At 37.1% G+C, this 19,246-nt stretch overlaps 1 protein-coding gene across 1 annotated transcript in view; it reads right to left on the bottom strand.

The window, feature by feature from the left end:
• ASXL3 (ASXL transcriptional regulator 3) overlaps nucleotides 1-10,101 on the bottom strand; it is a 103,741-nt gene extending 93,640 nt beyond the window's left edge. Inside the window, exons 1-2 of the mRNA XM_018080567.2 lie at nucleotides 10,021-10,101; nucleotides 9,682-9,684 (exon numbers count right to left, since the gene is read on the bottom strand). Coding sequence (XP_017936056.1) covers nucleotides 9,682-9,684; nucleotides 10,021-10,076 — 59 coding nt within the window. The 5' untranslated portion in view covers nucleotides 10,077-10,101. The remainder of the gene's footprint in view (nucleotides 1-9,681; nucleotides 9,685-10,020) is intronic.
• Between the last annotated feature and the right edge of the window lie 9,145 nt (nucleotides 10,102-19,246).

The following is a 19,246-nucleotide window of genomic DNA, read 5'->3' on the forward strand; positions in this document are numbered from 1 at the left end:
GATGGAAAGAAGAACACATGCTGTCAAATCTCAGTTTCCCCAAAATATTTTTGAAAATTTTGCATATGGACAACAATGGACAACTATTATTGGAAAGCTCTTCTATGTCCTTGCTTTCCTCGAAAAGATGCTAGCAAAACAATCTGATAAAGGAAGTAAAATAGAAGAATGTATTCAATCTAGTCATGATTCAGTTTATAGGAACTGCAGGCAGACTTTGGATAAAAGAATAAGAAAACACTCTGTAGACTGGAAGATCTCATCTCTTCAGTCATTTTTAAAAAAGAAATCAGTCTTAAAGCACTATACTATAGGAAACATACTACACACACAAAAAAACCAAAACAACCACCAAATAAAACAAAGCCCCCACCCCAAACAAATAAACCAACCAAAAAAACTTTCACTGAAGATCTGGTGAAACTTTCATAAGGTAACTTCTGCGAGTATCTAACTGTTTTGAACGTGTTCAGGATATTTTTATTTAATTGCTCTCTCTCTGAAAGAGAGACATTATTTTTAAAGCAGAATTACTCTTTGAAATACCGAAACATTAAAGAAAAAAGATCTGTAGCATACAGCGTAGTTACGCTGTCTAGGAGAAATGTGAGAAGACAGATATGACACAATACACTCTTTTGGGATAATGTTACACATATGGTAACACCAATTTATAATGCAGAAGGTTTCTCTTTTCATCAGCCTGAACTACATTATTGCTTTTCAGTCTCTTTCCATAGCAGTCTACACTGAGACACAACATAAAAAAAAGACAAAACAAACTCTTACATTAAATATCAAAATATATTGATAAAAGAATCATTACACTATGAAAAACAACACTGAAATCGTTGATGTCTCCTACTTCAAAATAAAATGTCCTTTACAGGAAGTGTTTTCATGACTGTACAAAATAAACAGTAAATCTTTTAAGATCATCAGCATCTGCACTGCTATCCATTATTTGTTACATTTAAGTTGTTGGATTTACACTTGTATTAAAAAAAGAATATCTTTAACATTACCTTAACACGTTATGGAGATCTTAATTTCAGCAAATTAGGCTGTCATAAAGAAGACTTGGGTATGCATTCAAAAATAAAATATTTTTCCCCATACAGATCTTTACAATTTGAAATATGTTTATCACATCACAAAATCTAACACCACAATTTTTCCTATTACAGTTAAACAACTGAACTTTTAAAATTTTCACATATCCTCTGAATTATTGTAGCTTGAATATCTAACAATCCTACAAGTCACTCTTCCTTACCAGTAAAGCAATCAAGAAATAAAACAAAGGTTTATACAGTGCACAAGCATAATATTCTTTGAGAATATACAGACTGGGTTTGTGTGGAAGGAATAAAAATCTAAATGGTTGCACAAGTAAAATAAAAATATTTTAATAGCACTGTGGAAGCAAGCGTGTCACACATACTGGATTCCTGTTTTCACAATCTTTGCAGATGTGTTTTGCAGAACTGCTATCAGAGGTAAAGCAAACAAGTTTTTGGCAGATCTTTCAAAAAATTAAAAAAAAAAAATCAAACAGTACTATTTCCTATTACATGAGAGGTGGAAAAGTGGTTACAATGTATGTTTTAGCACACAAACACAGAGAAATATTGTACCAAATGGAAAACTGAAGTCCTGAACACTTCGTGAGCACAAATGCATATGAAAATACAGCAGCAACATGTTAATCTTAAAAAAAAAAAAAGAGAATCAACTGTTCTGAAATCTAGAAAGGAAGTTATATGAACTTTTCTAAACTGTTTTAAACCATCAATTGAAGGTCATAATAAAATTCTGGAATTGTTCTATTTACTCATAACTGGTCCTAGAATCAAACTAAAGAAGGACACTTGATTGCTCCCAAGTCAGGACATGAAATAAATACTGGGATGTCTACACTGTAATACTTAGGAAAATTGCAGGGACACAGCATGGAGTTTGAGTCCTCAAAGTAATGGAAAAAGAATGACAGCAGATTAGGATAACTGGAGACCATGGGATAGGAGATGCAGTATGAGAAAGAGTGAAGATTCACCTTGCAGAAACTCTTGGGACAAGGGATTCCATATAGATGGGAACTAGTAGATACTGCACTGGCAACACCTCCTTACTGGACAAGATATTGGGAGTGGAGGAGCAGAGGACCAGGATATATTCATATCTCTGCATTTGGCTTTGATAAATATTACTTTGCTTCTGTCTCCACTCTCTTTTTACATATGCTCAATTAATATTCTTAAAAGTAAGAGCAGTATCCTCCAAAGTATTCTGCGTCATACTCAAAAGGTTCTTACAATTCACATTGTGTCATTTATCATCTGAAATACTTCTAAAATTAAATCCACCACTTAATAAAACTAACACAAGACTTTTCATCTGTGACATAAGCATGATTTTTAGCCTGCCTGTAACAACTGGGGTACCTGTTACTTAAAAGAACCAAAATGAAACAAAGGTAATTTTATAAAAAACGCTGACACGTAGACTGATTCTACCGGACTGTTTATTAAAGTCTCTAGACAGAGATTCAACTGTCCTGTGAAGGAAAGAAGAGCAGCATTGAAGCTAACACAACAGCCCAGATAATTTCTAAAATACTAGAAATATGGAGAAGAAATTAGGTCAATGGTGGGTCAAGCAAAAAAAAAAAGTACATTCAAGGTAGTAAAATGTCTTATATTGAAATGTATCTTGTATAATATACATAATGGAAGATTCACCATCACTAATAAATAAAAATTCTGTCATCTTTGCATTAGCTGAGGGAAAACGTTTGAGGTTTTATTATTTTACACCTGTTTAATTTGCATCCAAAACTAGTTTTCCAAATCAATACAGAGGTGGGATTACTGCTGTCCAGACATAAGCAAGCTAGCTTTAAACTAACAGTAATCACAATGCAGCAACATGGAGTCCAGAACTCACAACCCTGACGTTTGGCTTGAGCTAATACCATAGTTGTTTTAGGGCTCCATCACTCTAAAACGTGAAATAATTACCACAGAGGTGGCAAGGGTGTGATTATGCAAGTTAAAGTGCCAAGGCTGGAACGCAGTAATATAGGAAATTCACCAATTTTTACCAGGCTAAACTGCACCGTGCATAACAATGCTGGGAATGCCTAAGCAAGAAGGAGCAAGCCTGAGATTTTCAGCTGGCAAATTGCTGCTATCAAAACGGCCTACCAAATTAGGCAGTTTGTTGTTACACTGGGAAGAAGTGCGTTTCAAAGAGGTGTCTGAAGTGAATTTATGCAGAAAGACAGGTTGTACTGAAAGCTTGTTTCTTTCACTACTCTACAGCCAAAAGCCACATCTGTAGATGCATGAAAATCAACCTAATAATGCCAGGCAAAAGAATCTGAATAGCTTTCTCTCTCTCTTTCCATCAAGGCTTCCTTTCAGTCCATTGCAGGGAATAACTATCTTCAGACAAAACAATGCACTCCCTTCAGCTGAAGAGGCTCCCAAATAAATTCTATCAGACATATGCAACCACAGAAGCCTTTTAACTGTACGTGCTCTTCTATTAACAACCAGAGCCTTAAGACAAAAACTGTGGTTCTTTCAATTAATTTTTTAAGGGTGTTTGGTAATTGGAGAGCATTTTCTTTTTTTCTTTTTTTTTTTAGTGAAAGATAAAAACTATGACTTAATTATGAATCATAATGACATCTTGGAATGACTTTACAGAGAAAGAAAGCAAAAAATTCTCTGTCTACATGCATACACAATAAAACAAGGAACTTTAAAATGATAAACAACAGAAGACAGTTGCCAGCTCATTTAGCCTATTTACAGAAACAGCAGCATTCAGAAGGGATTTTATTTTTAAGTCAATAGCTCTAAGGATGAAGTATGCAAAGGCTTAAAGAGACACTGTCAGAAAGATCAAAGGATTCAAAAGTGATGGTAATATTTTCAGGAGTCCCCTCTAACTTCAAAGCTAAATACAGACCCTGCACGGATCATGTGTTTTATTCCACTGATGACTCCACTCAGCAGTTCAAAGTGCGTTTAATTCTAGCTAACCCACTAGTTTCATATTTCTGTAAAAAGTGTGTAAATCTAGTAAGAGTGTCTTCGAGACTATTATTAGCGTCATACTTTGCTGCTTTCCTAGGCTCAGAAGACTTAATATGTTATGATATCATTCATGATAAATATTATCAACACTGTGGAGTGGAGAAGAAACAGCACTATTGCCAGTGCCAATGGCAAGCACCTCTTAGTCTTCTGAAAGACTACTGTCACAACAATAAGTCAATAGATAGCTTAGTCTTGCGGAGCAAAAGACAAAACATGCAGAGGAAAAAACTGATGATGAGGAGATAGGACTGACTTCGATTCCCACAGTTGAAACTAAGATCAACAAAGAAACATCAAGAGAAAGAAGTTTAAGACTCTTATTGGAAAATGAAAAACAGAATGAGACAAAGGGACTTCTTTTAAACTCTTCTATGAATTACCTGAACAGAATCAAAGTTACTTGACCATACAGAGGTCAGTTACTCTAGCTGAAGCTGAACAGCAAAACCACTATGAAATTATCCCATTCCAGTCACAATCCTGAGTCTAATGGAGGAGGAAAGTAAATAGCTAGCATAGCTGTGGGCTAAAGTAGTACTCCAAGAAATTAAACAGTGCTTGTCCCATTTTGAAATTTTATTGGCTTTTAACTTGGACTGAGAAACCTTGGCTTTAATCTTATCCAGACAAGTCAATTTCCCAGCCTCACCATGCAAAGGACAAAAGGAACTACAGAAAGCCAAGACATAATCTAGGGTTATTAGCATCAAACATTTATCAGAGTTTGGCTGGATATTCTCCCCTAGGACTCAAACAATATGTACGGCCCAAGTACTGAAAACTGATCTAAAAAACTTCATAGAAAACCGCGGATCAAGGGATATGCTAGTTCATTCCTCTAGTTCAGGGCAGGATCAACCAAATCTGCATAACTCCTGACAGACATGTATCTACATTGGCTTTGGAGAGACGTAGAGATCTCTCACATCTCTCCCACAATTCATGACAGAAATCAATTAAAAAATTTAAAAAAAATTTCTACTGTCTAATCAGAATCTTCTCTTACCACAATTTTAAAAGGCCTTATTTCTTGTTCTGTCCATATCAGACATTCAAGATAACATTCCTCACTCTTTCGTATCTTTTATATAGTTGAAGACTCACTATGTCTATAGTCAATCTTTTCTTCCTTAATCCAAACACCTAATTCATACCAACTTCTGTCTTATTTTTGTCTCCCTGATAATTTTAAGCAGTCTCAATTGGTCCTATTCTTCATGAAGGTGCAGTGCCCCAAACAGAAAGGAACAGATAGATTATTTCTGGTGATTTCCAGGCAATTTCCAGGTAATGACAAAAAAGGACAAAACCAAGGATGATACTTGGGTCAGAGTTTAATATAGCAAGAAACTAAGAGAATTAGAGAGAAGCTTTTTTTTTTTTTCTGTGAGAATCAGCAAAAATTTTTCAAACACATGATGACCTAGTTAAATATACCCATTATGACCACACAGGCATCTCCTGGGAAAAGAAAGACAGAGACAGAGAAGCATCTGGCAAGTTTCTGAGCCTGTGTTAGGAACAAAAAATCCTTGAACAGAAGATGCAAAAAGCAGTTAGAAAGGAAGGCAGTACTAGGTTTGACTTGAACCCGTGGGGAAGAGCCAGCTGAAAACATTGAGTGGTCGTGCAGGAATGATTCTTCATTTTTAGGAAATTAAGGGAGAATACAAAAAAAACCCAAAATTGGCTTTAGGAAATTAAACTTCAGCAAACTCACTCACACAACATGGATAAACACATTTGTGTAAGCACACTAACAGATAGGAAGCTGGCTTGCTCTTCCATGACTGAGCACTTATACCAAAAACAGAGGTGCTAATGCCTAATCAGAAAGGTGTCTATGATTAGGTTGCTAAAATCAACACCAGGAAAAAACACGGGAAAAACTGATTAGATGATAAATAAATAAATTAGATATTCTCAAATCAGTTAAATCTGCTGAAATTCACCATAGGTAATTAAAGCTGACTGGATCAGTCTCAGAATTATCAACAGTCATTTTTGAGAATTTGTAGAGGATAGCAGTAATTCCAAATGGCTGGAAAACACTTAGTGAATAGCTTAAAAAAAAAAAAAAGGATGAAAGAAGGTTGGTCCAAAGAAGTAGACGTGCAACAACTGAATTTCAATTCCCCTCAAATATGGAATAAAAATTATTTAGAAGCATTTAGCAAATAAGAAGTTGAGTAATACATAGAGCTGTCAAGAACAAGTTACTTCAAATCTATCAAAATATTATTTGTGACATAGCAGCAGACCCCGTAGCTAGAGAAGCAGTAGTAAGTATCCTATAGCCCAAGCAGGCAACCTACAGCCTGACTTAATGATTGTTTGGAAATTGTTTCTCATGGGACTTCCATAAGCAAAAAAGAGAAATATGTCATGTTGCAAAAGGAAACAAGTTCTAATAAGCAGTTGACACTAAACTTGGAAGAGCTGCAAGCATGCTGAAAGATGAGAGTACATGGTTAAAGCAATCTTATTGAGTTAGAGAAACGGTCTGCAGAAAACCTGAACAAAATTCAGTAATGGAAATTCTAGACCTTAACAGGAACAAGTAACAGGAGAAATACAAGATGGAGAACAACTATTGAGGCAGCAGGCCAGTGAAAAGGAGCACTGAGGCTAGAGTGGATCATACTCTGGCTAGTAGTCTATGGTACACTAGCAAAATCCCATGCCTGGATGCATACACACCAGGTTGCAACTCTAGAAATTTACAACAGGAGAGGGAAATGTTTTCAAAACAAGGGGACAGCAGGTTCTAGGATAGAAAATCCAGAGCACTGTGCACTGAAGTGAGCTGGTGCCTGTTTTCCTTGTAAAGAGATTTCAATGTCCAGGACTGTTGGTCTGACACTGTTCACAGGTGTTAGTGTAAAATAAACACCCCTCCTCCCCACCATTCACAGAAGAAAACCAGCTTTTTCTATATCCTCAAAATGTTTGCCTTAAAACTTTTTTTTCCTTCTAGGTAGCAGACCTACCTGCCGACCATTTTACAATCAACCACCATACCAGGAAAAGTATTTAACAAGTACCCCCTCAAAGACACAGAAAACCAGGTAGGCTATAACCTCTCACAGGATGTATCAGTGAAGTTTTTATTTTTGTTTCTAACATATATCTGCTTTGTAACTCAGGAATTTTCCTCCTTTTGCATTTAATTATTTGAGTAATACAAAAATAAATATGCAACTTGATGTCTTTATGGCAAACAGAAAAAAAGAGGCTGTATAGTCTGACAGTGTCTTTTTAAAGATTATACATAATGACAATGAGATTGCTGAAAATCATACATTATTTTTTCAGATTTACTACCACAGCAAAAAGCTTTAGATTAATTAATGCTGCAATAGATATGAAAAATGACTAAGCCAATTAATCTCATTCATCTAAAAATGGAACAGTAGAGAGGAGAATTTTTGAAGAACTTCATTTAGAATTACCAAGGTTCTCCTGACAATGATAATCAGTATAAAGGAATAAGTAAAGTATATTAAAGTAGTAACATATTCCTGGCACAAGTTCAGACTTGGAAGAATACACAAATCAATACAGAATAAAATACACTCATGCCATTCTGCTGCTTATGGCCAGGTAACTGCACATCATAAATTTACATCCCTTGCTCATCTTAGCTGGCTGCAGCAAAGAGACCAGGAAAGACCATCTTTAGTAAAAGCAAAGGCACCACACTGGCAAAAAGGTACCGAAAAAGATTGCAGGCAGGATGAACTGAACGGGAGACTTTAAATTCAAGTACTGTGAAAACATTACATACACACTGAGGCCCAATCAATGAATACATGTACGAAGTCAAATACCTTACTGGATCCTACTAAGAGTTAGGCAAGAAGATAACCTTGCAAGTTTGTGCCAAATCAATATTGAAATGCAGCAGAAACAACTTAACATAAAATCAGAAGTTAAATGCAAATCCAAAAAATCAGTACAGAATCAACATTTTTTCATTTTACAACTGCAGAATTTAGAATATTTAGGCTAAGGAGTTTAGGATCACCAAGCCTATAACATAGTAGAATGTTTCAAGTATGGAGAAAAGAATATTGAATTTATCCTTCTCAGTTTTGTAGGTACTCAGGACCACATATAGCATCCTGCAATCTACTACACATTCACACATATCTGCACATATTATACTATGAATAAAAATCATAACAAATCTGAATTTCTTTCCCATTTCTCTGCAATTCTGTTTCCTAGTAACTGAAGAAATGAAAGAAGTTCTAGCTTTGAACCTCTTTAAAGGAATCTTTCTCTTATTATCCATTCTGCAACAATTAAAAAGGGCTTTGACATTTTCTATACTTAAAACATAAAACATTGCCTTCATTCCCTCCCATAGGTTTTCCACGCCAAATTTTATTCATGTTCTGATCACGGATACAAGAATTTTTAAAATTACAAAGAAGCGCTATTATCAGGCATTTGAGCCCCTCCCATGCAGTTGTCTCATATCACAAGACGTAAGAAGAAGAAAGCAATCTAATCACTGCTGTAAGAAACAGTATCTTAGTAAAACAGATTTTCAAAATTGTGTTTTCTTGCTTTTTTGTTCTTGTATGCAAATCGTTGCAGCATAACACACATTTGGACATTCATTTTCTAAAGTTTTCATCCCCTTGTTTCCTTGGCATCATTGCCAAATATGCTTGAAGCAGTTTCTTGGCAGGAACTAATGCACTTCTTAAATCTGTAAAAGGTGGTAAATTCAACTTCATCTCGCACACCACCTCTTTTTTAATTTTACCAAAATACAGCTATTATGAGAATGTTATGAGGCTACCAACAAAGTAGTGCACCATTATGCAGTGCAAACAATCACACAGAGTGCTCTGTTTCTTAGGAACAACAGTGAATTCAGCAAAAATATGTCCCATGTTTACTTCTGGTTCACCTTTACATGAGATTTGAAGTTCTCTTGTCCTAGGCTTTAGGTTACACACTAGAAGGATATAATTAAAATAAAAGCAGATTTCTACCTTTGGTTTGATACAGCAACAGGTATTAAAACAATTTATTAAAACAGAAAGACTTTACTATAACATTTGGAGAAGAGGAAAGTGCATCTTGTAGGAAACCCCACCAAACAACCAATTTTTCCTTATTATTACTTCCTGCTCAAGTTTCTATTTGCAGGTCACTACAGGAGCTACCAAGTAGACAGTCACCTTTCAGAACAAGAAGCTGTGTGCACATCTGAACCAGGTGTCTATGGAAGACAACTGTTTATTTCTGTAGGTTCTGGATAACCCATCTCTCCCCCTAAAAGCCTAATCATTATTGCTGAAATCTACATCCAGAGTATGCTGTTATTAAGCAACTCTGCAGTGGAGTTGCTGCATCAGTTATCAGTTGCTGTATCCATCCTCTGCAGCCACACAGATAAGCTCCCAGTGTTCAAACACCCCTATCCTTCCATTCCCAGTTCTTTATCAGCATAACCCCTGTAACCACAGGCAACACCACCATGTCCTAACAGTGATTTAAGTGCCAGACCACAAACCCAAGGGAGAGGAGAAGTGTGCCGAGCTTCACCTTGCACTTTCTCCATGCACACAGTGGCAGAGGTAACCCAGCTGTCAAGCTTCAGTACTTAAGCAAAAATGAGATGTAGCACTGGGCTGTCTGAGCAGATCACACCCTCTTTGTAAAGAAAAGCCACTGGACTTAAGCTGGCCCACAGACTCCTTTTGGAAGGTACAAAGTTAAACCAGCCAGCCACCATTTTAAAAGCCTTGAACTAATAAACCTACCAGCTATATTTCCCACTTTGGAGTTGGAAATCAATTCAGACAGCACTTTTAAGTTTTTTAAAGATTATATACCACTCCTGGATGGTTTTCAAAAATATAGCAAAAATACAGAACATATAAACACTGACCTTGTTTCTTTTAACCCTTCTTTCTGAATGACTTCCAATATTTGTTTTGCAGTCATGGGTGAGTTGGGGTACTTTTCCAATGCCTGGAAAGAAATAATAAATGTGTAAGTGACAAGACACAGCTGTCCTGTGAATCTGAAAGGTTATATGATCATGCAGTTTTTATCTAGTCATTTGTGAAAGGCAGGGAATGGTAGTGTTGAGACTGGAGTCCTCTGTCTGTTGGAAGGCCAGATACAACCCAGAAAACTGCAGCAAGAAAAAGATTTACTTGCTGTTTTTGTACATCATCTGCTACATCTGCCTGGGAAAAATTCTTACCAGGTTCCAAATACAAGAATTGAAATACACAACTAATTTTATGACACAGCAACAGATTTTCTTTCAGGCACAAGGGGGAAAAAAACCCACAAAAACCCAAGGGAAAAAATAATAATAATAAAAAAGACTAGCACTTTCTTTGGTTTTTATTACTTTAGAACTATTTGAGGTCATTTGAATATTCTACACTTAGGTTTCACCATGACCTCCGAAAAAAATTGGCTAAAACCTTCCATTTGTAGAGCAGGAGCTACTGTGAGAATTGACACAGTGAGGTTTCAATTTTAAAATGCTTTTTGCTTCTAAAAACAATGAAAAATGAAGCAGTCAGAACAGTCACAGCACATAAGATGCTACATGACAGAGTGCAGTATATTTTTCCAGTTCAGTTCAGTTTTCCACTTCTTTGCCTTTTCCAATTGAGCCCAAAGTAACTCACTCCTCTTTACAGACAGAACCATCTTGAATGGATTTTTCTGATTTTCCACTTCCTTTTTGTCCCCATCAGTTTTATGCTGTTAAACAAACAGCCATTCTTTTGCTCATGTGACGTGCCAGACTGACAGCCCTGGAAAATGAAACCTTTCAATCAGCAGTAAAAGGTGCTGCACAGGCCACGGCAATCAAGCTTCCCAGAGCATCTTGACCATGTATCTCAGCCAGAACTTGCATTTCTACCCTGTGCAAATATGAAAGCAGTTTGGTCCAATTCTATTTATCCTGAGCTTCTCTCTAGTAGTTACCAAATGATGGCAAATGTGAAAGTAGCTACTACTACATGGATTCCTGCCCACTAGGAACTAGAGACATCACCACATCCTATCAGCAAATCAAGCTGTGAAGGGTGCTAGCCAGGGCTGTAATTCAACTAGCTCACCTAAAACCAAAGCCTCCCTACTCACTACAACTTGACCAGCTCAGCCCTCTCCTGCCATTTTACAGTTCTGATTTACTGCCTGTTCTCTTTTGCAGCCAAAACACAGTTTACCAAATCCTTCAGTTCTTTGTTAGAGATGAGCTTTGTATCCTTTATCTTTCAGTTCCATAAAGGAAAATTAGAAGTGAGGGCTGCACTAGAAAGGTCTGGGAGCTGAACTGAGCTTATCTCATGTACATTAGTAGGCAAGATTCAAAAGGGATCCATCAGGAAAGGAAAATCCAAAGGTGATTTGAAAGGAGAAAAGGAAAGAGTAAGAGTACAGCAATGAGTAAGGACAGAAGGAACTGCACACAGGGCTGGGAAGAGGGCCACTGCACAGCAAGGGAAGAGAAATGATATGATGTATTAGTGACAGAAGCACAATGACACATTGGAAAAATGACAATGTGTATAAAGATTAAGACTACGATGAGAAAAGATTAATGGTGTGAAGAAACAAAAGTGGAAACTTTAACCTTCAGAAAAAAGACAAAGAAGAAGGACAAGGTAAAATGAGAACATACCAAAATAAAGGGAAAAAAAGAACTAAACTGGGAACATTCCAGAGAGCAAACTGGAAAGGACAAAAGAGGATACTACACTGTACTGGACACGGCTATGAAGGAAACTGTGTGCACTTGAAAGTGGGGTTACTCACTGTGGAGGATTCCCTGTTTCTCTTCCTGAGTACAGGCCCCTCAGCACACCTGGGCAGCTCCTCCCTGCAATTGAGAAAATTTGGGTAGCCCTGTCCCCTTCTCTACGACATCACATCCTACTCTATAAAGTCAGTAAAGTGCCAAGTATTACCATGAGAGTTCAACAATAACAGTAAGGAAACAATAAAGCTACGCAAACATCAGAAGTCACCCTGTCCTGGACAATGGGAGAAGGGAGAGCACTTTGTGCTGAGGAAGCTGCACTGAACTGGCTGTGGAAACAATGGCCAGACATATGGATAGGGAAGATCATCATCACCAAACAACAATGAAAGCAACAAGTAGGATGCGTAACACCACTACAGAAAGTTTAATGAAACCCACAGGGCAGATTTCAAATACCACAGAATGAAGTGAACACATTCAGGGTATAATGACAAACTGAAATGCAGAGTATGTTAGACAGGCTGAAAGTGCTGGGGTAAACAATTGCCCATTGTGTGGACTTGCTTTACGCCAGACATGTAGCGTGGGCTGCAGTTCATATACCCCATGAATTAAATTCTGTTCATCTAACCCTTTAAACCCTGTTATTTGAAGAACTGTTCATACCCTAACGGAAAAGCATTAATTCTCCAATTCAAACACTGCTTAAATTGAAAATAGTGTTATTTTGCATATGATTAAGTTTTCTTTATCAGAATGAAGATTAATTTAGCAGAGAACCTAAGTAAGGATGGGGGTTTTTTCTGCCCCTCCCACTATCCTGTCTGTCCTCATCTCTATTCCACCCCCGCCCCCAGTTTTAAGTTCACTGTTTATCACAGTAAGAAAATAAAAATAATTACTTGTAAAAACATTTCAATGATAACATCACTTTATTCCCTCAGTTACGGAAAACAGCGTCAGAGTATTCTTTAAAATTCTGTGAGCAAATGAATACACTGAACTGATAATTACACTAGCCTATCTTGCCTCTGTGTCTCACCATTAGTACTGCTAAAAGCCTGCAATCCCTTTTGCATTTCCAAGACTTTTAAAAATAATATTAGAAATTCAAACTGAATAACTAACTGTGCCTTAAGGCAAGTAACATACTAAAATGCAGTAGTGTAGTTAAGTCACAGGCTCACAGGCTTCTTGGTCAGAAAAACTAATGCACATCGGGGGAGAAAGCTCTAATCTGTTTTAAATATCTTTCTCCTTCCTCCCACTCCATCCACCAACACTCATATCGTATATGGGCAGTGACTAATAACACTGAAATTAAAGCATGCCAAAGTACTGTCATGAAGAATATGACTGTTTCAATGTATTTTGTTAAGAAGGACAATGACAGAAGAATGGTTTGCACTGACTGCAACCTCTATCACAGAGGATCAAATATGCTCTATTTATTCCTGCCATTCAACCACAGCCTTAAAAAGGGACAGCCGCTAAATAACTGGGACAAATAATGTGATACCCATCAGGACAATCTGAAAGAGAACAGAAGTAGTCATTGCACAGAACACATTCTTGGTGTTCATTCAAACCTGGGTTAATGGTTCAAAGAGAAGATGGCTCAGATCCTAACAAGCACAGTGGAAATCAAACCTCCCAGCAAATGGTAGCAGCCTGACAAATTGTTGTATTTGTGACGCCTACAAGTATCAACTCACAACTTCATATTAAATAATCACACAAATGCCACAAACACACGAATTCCCAGTTTCATTGGAAAAGTCCTGTCAGTTATATGGGACAAGAAGAAAATACAAATTCCTTTTCTCACCATAGCATCTATCATCTTTTGTGTGTTGACAACTGCTCAAAAAAGATCAGTTGCCACACCAGGGGAAAAACACTTTCCAGTGAACTGCTAACAAGAAAACTCTAGTACAGAGTCAAGACTTTCAGCTTTGCATAAGAGAGAAATCCTGAATGCTCAGTTTGCCCTCAGAATCGGAAGAGAACCTCCATATAAGTGATGGAATTGTTCGTCTAATTTATATACACTGACTACCTGAATAAAATCGGTCCAATCATTTGCATTTTAACCAGTAGAGGGAACACAGCAGAAGGACAGAGGGAAGAAAGGCAAACCAGAGAATCAGCCCTCCTGCCACCCATAAACATTCCTGCAGAAAGTGGGAAGCTTTGCCTGCAGCTATCAGTTATTACACTGACAGAAAACAATTCTTCTAAACAAGAACCAAGTGTGGCCTGATACTGTGCTGTGGTCCAAAAGCAGCAGGCAGATCAGTCTAGTGGGCTTGATGATCCTGATTGTGTGACCAGACTATAGTTATCTGGAAGGGGCCAAAGCTTATTCAGTTTCTGGAAGCTGCTGGCAGGGATCTGAAGGTCAGATAGCTGACAAAGATCAGGATCATTTTATCACATCTGCTTGGTCAAACCTAGTCTGAGCCACTAGTCATAAACTGAAGCTATTCTCCTTAAAACATTATTTAAATTAACTCAGGAGGAGAAGAAAGAGGAAGACTACAGTTATTCCCAGTGCTCCTACTCATCAGCTAAATATGAGTCAGGCTGAACTGCACAATGGACAATCTTGACTGCCCAAAGACAGCAGGGTGAATTTAGAAGAACAAAAAAAATAACTTTCCTTCTCCTAAGCAGAAAATATAAAATATTTTCTAGCCACCCATTACTAAATTAATGAATTGAAAGATGGAGTATCAAACAGGGTACAAGAACAGTGTCCTGGAAAAAATCCAGCATTGTCCTATCCAGCTGCTTATGTGAGGTTAACAGGAGGACTGATTTCTATTGTGGGAAATGCCCCACTAAAATCTTTTGTGTTCATTTTTGATTAACAGCTTTAGTCATTGGGGAATTATCAGCAGCCTGGTAAAAGTTCAAAGCCCTTTGTGTGAAGAAAGATGGGTAAATGGTTCAGAGAGGAGGGGAGGGTACAGAGTGGGGGAAGAAAGGAAGTGCATAGAGATGGATAAGGAGGTGAAAACAGTAAGGAGGAGTACAAGATAAATGAAAAAGAGGGGTGATAAAAAGGGAAGATGCACTATGATCCATTTTAACACAAATTCTCACATAGATATTAGTAGAACTATTGCTGATGGTGATCAAGAGAAAGGTAAAGAGTAGTTTCCAGATACTAAAATATTAAAAGAAGCTGAAATGGGAATAATAATTCTTCTGGTAGGACTTTTGTCTTTCAGCAGTTGCAATTACAATAAGGAAATTATACATTCTAAGAAGAAGAAAGTGCATTTCATAAGACATGTCTTTCATAGTATGCCCCGTACTATGAATTTGTCTTTGTAATCCATGTGACACCTACAGATAAACAAGAAAAGTAAAAAAAGGAAAGGAACAAAAACGTAACATGAATAAGAAAGCAACACAAAATTTCCATAACCTGCTGAAATATATTAAGTTTTAACAGCAGTTACGTGCATACTTGCTAGTGCACACTTTTTTTAGTTTCAGAGGTAATGCTACTGACCCGTAGACTTTAAATGGTTTAAAGTACACTCATAAAATAATTTTCTCCAACTCTCTTTCACTCAGAAGTACTTCAATGGGAACTAGAAGGAACAAATGGTAAAGTATTTCCTGCAAGAGAATTTCTACTTCAGAATTTGCTTACAAGATGGTCTGAAACTGTCTAGCTTTGCTAACCTGCTGTAAGATATGTAAGGCATGATCATCTCCTAAAACACTGAACGAAAGGAAAGAGCAAGAAAGAAGCTGAACGACTTCTTTGTTTATGCCATTGCTTTAACTGGATCATTTAAGGCTTGTTCTGAGATGTCTGAACACGTTTATTGTTCTTTTTAAAATTTATTTATAATGTCATATTTCAAACAGATAAAAAGGCAGCAACAGTGCTTTGGAAATTCCAGGTAAACTGTACACTTGACATTTTGAATTCAAAATGAACTGGATTAAAATTCAGTTTAAATTAAACATACAGTCGGGCTATTCCTTTAAAAGGCACAAGCTCTAACAGCAGTGACATCTTGCCATTGCTAGTGGTCTCAAAGATCAAGCCAGAAAATGTAAAGTTTTCAACCCTAAACAACTGACTTACAACAACTTATTGATCTGCTCTGACATACTGAAACAAATGGAAACCTTCGCACCTCTCTCTTTGCTAATGCAATCAGCCTGTCCAAGTAACCAGGAACTTCCACTTAAAGGCTCTGTCAGCACAGACCCATAAACACCTCTGTGACTGTAACAGCATGAACCTAGTGAGCACACAGAATCCTATCAGATTTCTGTAAGATCAGGATCAAAGATACCCCAGCATGATTTCAAACTTGCTATGTCGGTATGGGTTCCACTATTAGCAACAGAATTACCACTGATGATTTCAGTTCAAGCATCCAGATTCCCAGAATGACAGCTCAGTTCTGACAGGCTCAGTCCAGTTTCAAGATTTCTGATTAGCCCTGCAAGACATATCTCTTCTTGCATTCTACTCCAACACTACATTGCCTCTCCCTCAGCCCAGCATTTCCCTACTCTCCAAGTGCTACTCTCATCTTCTGAGGTGTTGCAATACCCCTAACTTCCGTATCTCCCACCTTTCCACATCCCTACCAAAATACCTTTTCTTCCCTAGTCCTTACCACAGTTTGTACTGGGATATTCCCATGTCCTCTACCTCCTCAAACATGAGCACATTCATACAGATGCAGTTCACTGCCATGGGTTCCCCAAAACCCACACACAGGTACGCAAGTGCTGCCCAGGTAGTCAGCACTGAATACCTTGTCAACAGCACACTGTACCTCTTAGGTGCTGACAGGACAAATTGTGTTGTCAACCTCCTGTGGCTTGTGGACCATATTCTTGGACTATTTAATTTAGAGTAGAAGTTTCATCAGTGCCTCCAGCTGAAAAACATGGGTCAAAGCTGTTTAAAACTATGAATCATTATTCCAGAGAAGGAACAATGAGCAAAACACGGCTCTGCTGCCCAAAAATATTACTGAAACTGTACTCATTCGGTGATCACAAAGGCCACAATCTTGAAATGCCTCTGATTCCAGCAGGGATAAAAATTCTCCTTCGGCACTTACCCCTGTATAAATCAGAGACCATGCTTAGGTGACTGGAACTAATGGAGCTGAATGGACATGAGGGCCCTGTCAGCTGCCTTTATATTACAGAAAACAGAAGAAAGAACTACCACCAGTGTGAATACATTCATCACTACCAAGGGAAGAAAAAAAAACCCCCAAAATACTAAGTAACATCAAACCTCAAGCATATTTGCTTCCATATATGCTGTTTTCTCTACTGAAAGATGATACAGATTATTTTTTTCTGAAAGGTTTGCTGTATAACTTACATTTCATCATGGAAAAATTAAAAAAAAAATAATTACAAAGAGTAAAACTTCCCAGAAAAATCAACAGAGAGAACGAATACGTGTTTATTTCAGAAGCTTTCATCGCTTAATTTCCTCAGGCAAACATAATGTGTAAGGGCTACTTTTAATGTGAGAAATAAAATTCCTACTGGCTACTCTCTGAATGTACCAAATTTAACAGGAGGTGACAGTTGCGTCGATTTTCTTGCCACTGCTTTACTATCAGAGCTTATCTTGTTAGACAGTATCCTAAAGATACAGACCTAAGATTTCCAGAAGGCAAAAAAGAAAATAGAAAAAAAGGAAAAAAGAGGAGCAAATAGAATACAAATAAAATATTTTAAACTATGCACTCTACATAAATATTCTTACATATTAGTTTGGGCTGTTTTGAGTATTTCATCCTGGTAAAACTCATACAACTAAAAACATAAGAGAAGTTTCATAATGCAACTGACATTGACTCCATTAATGTACCATAAATACATTTATGTTTCTAAAATACATTTAATGACAGCAAATATAAAACTGTAAAAATTATACTTCCACTTTAATTTTGTGGGATAGATGGCATGAAACTAACTCATGAAATTTACAGCACATGTTGATATTTAAGTGAACAGCCAGTATAAGTCACACTGATCCTCTTAACCTCACAAAGGAAGTCCATAAACTTCACAACTCGTTTGTCTGGATTGTTCCTTACTCATTGGGTGATACTCTCTTCAAAATAATAAGCAAATAGAGATGCAGAAAATAACTAAGAATATTTCTTAGTAATTTTATCCCAGAAAGAAAGACCAGAATGTATCTAACGCATGCAAAACCTGGAATGAAATTCCTAAGAGGTGTACAGCAAGCGGTAAAGCTGGAAAAAATAAAAGTCCCTTGCAATCACAGACACAGCAAAAAGGCACTTTCAGTTCTTTAAGTTTCCTGAGCCCACCTGTTTAAATACTGGAGGCAAAACGGAAAACCAAAACCTCCACAAAATGAAAAATTATGATTTCGGTATTGGTTTGATTTTTGATTTTTTTTCGGGGGGGGGAAGGATGCTCGTTTGTTTGTTTATTTTACATAGGAGAGCTATTGTTTCTTGTCAGAAGAGACAACAGAAAAGCGCAGAGTCTTAAGAGTCCTTGGGTGTTGCGCACCATTTCCTTCCAAAGCTTGCACAATTATTTCACATCGGGTTTTATTAGTCTGAATCATGACATCATGATGTACAGAATAGAGTTCACTGGCACAATTCAGATCTACTGCCTAAATTGCTCTGAGAACAGATATGATAAGGCATGTTTTTGAACTAAAGAAATACAGCCTTCTCATAGAATGTGTAAAGAGAGAATTCTTTTGTTAGCTGTCAGTGAGATTTTGCTATCTCTGTTAAATATATAATGGTTAGTGTCATAACAAAGATCAGCCATTGTGTTATGGCATTTATCTTCATGAGTGAAGAGAGGAAGGGCTACTGTGATTTATTCTGTCTCTCCTCATGAGACGATTAATGTCATAAGAGATTAGTCTTCAGTACTGACTCGTATACAGAATAAAATACAGGGCAGGAGTGGGATGCTAGGCAGTTTTAATTGCCACAAATTTGGAAGCCCACATTACTTACTTACATATGGCATGGTTGACAATTAGTCATCTAAGATTTTCAAAAACAGAAGAATATTTTGCAGCTCAACAACTCATATCCATTTTGTGTCATTTATTTGTTCAGTCCTTTTCAGCAGTCTTTCCACACAGCCCTTTTCCCCATCTCATCACCTAACTCCACCCACACTTGTCCTCTTAAATACACCCTTTATTGGAGAACTGAAGTCCATATTGGTTGTTTATAGCAATTTTTGGTAGCATCTGTTTAAAGGTTTAAAAAATACACTATTTAACAACTATTACTAAGAAACATTGGTCACAATACAGGCAGATTATAAAGAACAAATAATGGCTCTGTATAAGCTGTACAAACAGCTT

Source organism: Manacus vitellinus, unplaced genomic scaffold (genome assembly GCF_001715985.3).
Source record: "Manacus vitellinus isolate BGI_N305 unplaced genomic scaffold, ASM171598v3 scaffold_1_pilon, whole genome shotgun sequence".
Lineage (NCBI taxonomy): Eukaryota > Metazoa > Chordata > Aves > Passeriformes > Pipridae > Manacus > Manacus vitellinus.